The following is a 4,877-nucleotide window of genomic DNA, read 5'->3' as shown; positions in this document are numbered from 1 at the left end:
CCACTGCATATAACTAATATTGTAATATGCTTCTGGCTTCTTCTATCATTCAACCAAAGGAAACAACGTGGTAAATAACTATAGACTAATTCCATTTCTAATATAGATGGCCTTGTCTGGCATTAGAAAATAATAAAATATTTATCTTATTTTCTCAGTGTTTTTGTATGTTCAGTGAAGTTAGGACAGACTGAGAAAGATAGCCTTTCCTTTGCTGCAGGCACAGATTTGTAACTAAACAAACAAGCTGCAAACATTTTTATCCTATAAGTAATTACTGGATATAACTTTTCTTGAAATTCGCATGTCCTGTCATCCAAATTGCCCAACATCCCCACCAGTCTCATCCCCAACCACATACAGTACAAGCAAGCACAAACACCACTGCCTCCAGGTGGTAACTGCATGCAGGGAGAACTACAGGCACTGTTTAAATATTAACCATGTTTTTAATAGATGGCATTCTTGCACATCCATTATTTGTTTGTTTCTGTGGTTGTGTTTTTTTCTATTATTTGCAAAAAAAAAAAAAAAAATAAAGCATGTGTGTCATCTTTTTATAACAGTCTACTACAGAATAAGGTACAAAAGAACACTTCTGGAAACAGCAGAAGCCAGGTCTGCACCACTGAATTTCTCATCCAGTGGTAACCATTATATCAACAGCTGGAAATTAAGAACAATAATATACAGTTTGGAGGACATAGTACAGAACTATAGTTTTTTTCTGTATTTGGTACCAATATAATAAATATATAACAAAGGTGCACTTGTTCTAAAAATAAAACAGAAACATTCTAGTTGGTTAGATACTGCACTTTCAGTACTGCACATCACCTAATACTTTTTTTTTTTTTTTTTTACAAAAAAGGTAACTTATGCAATGTTTAATAATAAGAAAACCAATAGTACACGCTAACTCGATTGTAGAAAAAGAAGAAAGAACCCAACCAAAAGCCAGAATAGTCATTTTCCAAAACAGCCCCTCCTCCGCCTTCACAACTAGAGGAAGTAATCAGAACGGTGAGGCGACTTCAGCACCAGACCTGGCTGGACAGCTCCCAGATCCTCTGTAAATCCTGAAAATGTCACAGGTCAAAGGTGTATGGGTGGGGGCGGGGCAGGGAGTGAAAGCGTTAGCTTTTTTAAAAAACTCATTTAAAGATTTTGACGTACTTATGCTCGGCCAGCGAGGGTCATTTTAAAAAGTAAATTAAAGGTTCTGTCCTGGAAAAGGTAATAGGTGAGAAATGGGCTGACTGGCGAGGGGTACCTGTCATAAACACTTTCTGGGGACTATTCTCTATGCCCTCTTGCAGTCCTGGTGCTTAATGTAGACGTTTTCTTTATAATATACTATTGCCTGAGCCCGGCTGAGGGTGGGAATGGGGAGGAGAGGGAAGCTAAAGAAAAAGTGAAAGCTTAGGGGTCAGAGGGGAAGGAAGGAAACTAAACCTTAACTTGACAGCTATGTACATTACCGGGCCCCCTCCCCTCCCTTTGCTTCGGGAATCAATGCCTTTTATATATTTGGTAGCTTGTGCGGTTTCTCCTCCTAATTGAGGGGAGCGCGGATTGGAGTGGGAAGATGCATCCTTCATTGACAATGAGAAATTATGTGATTTGTCATGCGCTTGGATTGTGTTATTAGTATTATAATAATTACTATAAATATTAATAAAGTATTATTATCAGCGTTATTTCTTCTTCCGAGACTTTCCTCGCCCAATATTTACAAATACCGCACAGTGCCTCGGCGGAGGAGAAACAAGAGTAAGGGGAGGGTAGGTAAGGAAACCAGGAAGAGGAAAAGAGGGGCCAGAGGAAAATGGAAAAGGAAGGAAGGAGGAAAAAAGCAAGGATGGCAAAGATGATGGAAACAAGGACGGGGAACGAGAGGGGCTAGACGATCAGGACAGTACCACCGTTTGCAAAAGGCCCTCGCCAGCTGTGTCCAAACAGGAGGAAGCTGCGTGTGCTCCTTGGGGACTGGAGGCTGGCGGTGGAGGCGGAGGAGCACAGGGACCCTGGCACGGGAGGCCAGGGGACGAAGAGGAGGACGACGAGGCGTTAGAAGGGGCACAGAAGGGAGAGTCCCGGGGCTGCCTCTCCAGCCGGGTTTCCTTTGTGTGGGTTGGGGCCTGCCTGCCAGGTCGGGGCAGACCCCCGCCACCGCGGCTGCCGCTGCAGTGATCCCGCTCATATTCCTCCTGAGCCCTCTGCATCTTCCGCTTCTTCATCCTACGCTTGTGGATGTGGAAAGTGGAGAGGGACAGCACGATGAGGCAGAAGATGAGGGTAACCAGGACAATCAGCACCAGCGTGGAGGAGAAGGACTGGAAAAGCTGCTGTCCCACCTGCGTGATGCAGGTGCCGCTGCCACCTGCGCCTGGGCCGCGGGCACCCGTGTTGCCGCTGCCGCTGGCGTTGGGGGAAGCAAAGGTCCGGTTGAGGAGACACGGCGGCAACGCCAGCCTCAGCTCCTTCGGCGCCCTGGCACTCATTGGCGCGGGGCTGGGAGGGGCCGGGCCCACTAGGCTTCCCCTCTTGGGCACACTGTTCCCACCAGCCAAGAAGAGGACGGAGCCCACGCCACCCAAAACTGCTCCCTGTAGAGGGAGGGGGTGTGCGAGCAAGCCAAGGACTAAGGGAGCAACTGCTGGCAAGCAAGGCGACCAAGGAGTGAGCGGCGCCCGAGAGATCCTCGCCGATCCCACCTGGAACGCGTCTTCACACGCGCACCTTTCCTTCGCGGAGGCACCAGGCTGCAAAGACACAAAGCTTAGTTAGAATCTCGACCGCTGCCCAGGGGAGTGCGGTCGGGAAGAATCAACCACCACCGCAAAGCGGCCCTCTGGGCACGCTGCCTGAGCTGGGCGCTGCCCGTATTTTCGGTCAGCGGACCCCAGCCTGCCCACCCGTGGCCGTGCACCAGAGCCACCAGCAGCCTGCTCACCCCACTCGACAGGATGGGGTCTACGCCGGCACCGCGGAGGTGCAGATTACTCAGCAGATAAGGCAACCTCCCTTCCGCCCTTCACAACTTTATAATTGCAACAGACAAGCAGCCGCTTCGGATTGAAGTCCCTACTTCCCAGAGCTCCGGCTCTCCTCTTTTCTGCACCCTCTCGGTGGATGTCTTCGCCTGGATCCCTCCCCTCCCAGCACCAACTCCGGGCCACCGCGGGGGCTCCGGGTACGCAGTCCTTCCTTTCCCTCCCCCTCCAGACTTGCCCTCCCTGGACGGCATCAGATCCCTTGGGTCCCATTCCCAGGGGGATACCCCTGGAACCACATCCCACTCTGCCTCTGTCCGCGACCGCGGCTGACGAGCAGGAACGCGCTCCATTTCTTCTCCAGCCTTCTTCCCTGGCATTCTCCCCTCTCCAAACAACAACAACAAAAAGCAGCTGAAGCATCTTTCTCAGCTGACACATTCCCACAAACGGCCCCCTCCTCCCCATCTCTCTATGTCCCCAACTTGGCAGTAGCCTGATTCTTTCTAGAGGAACTGGAATGGAAAGAGGAGGGTTCCCGCCTGCAAAGTTTGGGGAACAGACCTTCTTTCAGTCCTTCCTAGACCCAGCCCGAAGGCCCCGAGGCTTTTCCGGCGTACCGGAGCCGGTAGACCCGCAGCGCACAGGAGAGCCTCCTTGCTGTTCCCAAGAGGCAGCTGCAAACTGTTGCACTGCGGAGCAGCGAGGCAGCGCTCAAGCAAGCCGGGGCAGGGGCAGAGGCCGGGGCCGGGGGCTGGAGCTATGACCGGGGTGGCTGCACAGGCCGCGTGAGCTGTCCTCCCCACTCGCGCCCGGCCGTCAGGCCACCCGGCCATCAGAAGCCTTTAGTCACACCTTGTCTCTTACCTGGACCGCCAGCTGGCTGCAAGGAGGGAGCCCCCGCCGCGCGGCTGCAGTGGCGGCTGCAGAAGGCGCGGATTGAATGGGCCAGAGACCGAGCCGCGCTGCTGCTGCCGCTGCCGCCGCCTTCACCGCCGCTTCAGCGAGCTGAGCTCGCAGCCTATTGCCAGAGAGGCCGGTGACGTCAGGCAGCCACTGCCAGGGCTCCAAGCCACCCCTCAGGCCCCCACCCACCCTAGCACCCCAACACCTTGTCCTAGCATAGCGAGCCTCTGACACACACTTCCCAGTTCGCTGCCCTTCTCCAGCCCAGGAACTAGGAGGAGCAACCCCCATCCCCACCCTGCAAGCAACCCACCTTTCTCACTCTCTTGCCTAGGAAGAGTTGAATCTTCAGTTCTCCAGCTGTCTGATTTCGTTCTAGAGCTGACCCTTTGGTCCCAGAATCACACTTTTACACCCTGGATAACCATTTCCCATCAGTGCACAGATCAGACTTTCTCCCTGGTGGCTGATGAAAATTTCCCCCACCCCCAGTTCCTCTCTGTGCTGCCCCTGGTTCTGAACATAAACTGCGTGCATTAGATGACAGGGACATTTCTCAACACAGGTGTGAAAGAACCCAAAACACAAACCTGAACAAATTAAACAATCGAAATTAACCATTTTTCTCCCCTGGAGTTTCCAAGTTATCTTTCACTCCATCTGATTCATGATCCTTCTTGCAGCCCTCACATCCTCATCTCTAGGCCCCAGACTCACTCGATGTATTAAACACTCCTTCTATTCTGTCACTCTAGACACTCATGAGCACACAAAGCATAGTCTTACAAGGAAGAAATATGAAATTATTCACAGGAAGGCAGAAATGAACTGCCTTATGAAAATTCCAAGTATTTGTAGCTTGCACAAAGTACCCCTTCATTGGCCCTAATTCTTGGTAAAGTGTTTGGAGCACAACCTTTTAGCAAAATGGATAGAACTTCCAGAAAAGAACTCAACAGACTCCCTAAATCTTGG

The 4,877-nt window shown here is 51.4% G+C and overlaps 1 protein-coding gene across 2 annotated transcripts; it reads right to left on the bottom strand.

Annotated features, from left to right (window-relative positions):
• Positions 1 to 435: 435 nt before the first annotated feature.
• Positions 436 to 3,992, bottom strand: C14H11orf87 (chromosome 14 C11orf87 homolog). 2 transcript variants are annotated; one of them, XM_025357240.1, is made up of 2 exons: positions 3,864 to 3,992; positions 436 to 2,765 (listed from the first exon to the last, which is right to left on the bottom strand). In XM_025357240.1, exon 2 carries the CDS (start codon positions 2,502 to 2,504, stop codon positions 1,911 to 1,913), a length of 594 nt encoding a protein of 197 aa, XP_025213025.1. In that variant the 5' UTR covers positions 2,505 to 2,765; positions 3,864 to 3,992; the 3' UTR covers positions 436 to 1,910. The 2 variants fall into 2 exon arrangements, with proteins under 2 accessions (XP_025213025.1, XP_025213027.1); XM_025357242.1 differs by lacking the exon at positions 3,864 to 3,992 and adding an exon at positions 3,561 to 3,682 and having other exon boundaries at positions 544 to 2,765.
• Between the last annotated feature and the right edge of the window lie 885 nt (positions 3,993 to 4,877).

This window comes from Theropithecus gelada, chromosome 14 (genome assembly GCF_003255815.1).
Source record: "Theropithecus gelada isolate Dixy chromosome 14, Tgel_1.0, whole genome shotgun sequence".
NCBI classification, from domain to species: Eukaryota; Metazoa; Chordata; class Mammalia; order Primates; family Cercopithecidae; genus Theropithecus; species Theropithecus gelada.
The sequence above is the reverse complement of the archived record's forward strand: the minus strand, read 5'-3'. Positions and strand labels throughout refer to the sequence as shown.

What these genes read in the sequence shown, in the direction of transcription:
- C14H11orf87 (XM_025357240.1), bottom strand. Translation starts at nt 2,504, where the DNA reads ATGAGTGCCAGGGCGCCGAAGGAGCTGAGGCTGGCGTTGCCGCCGTGT.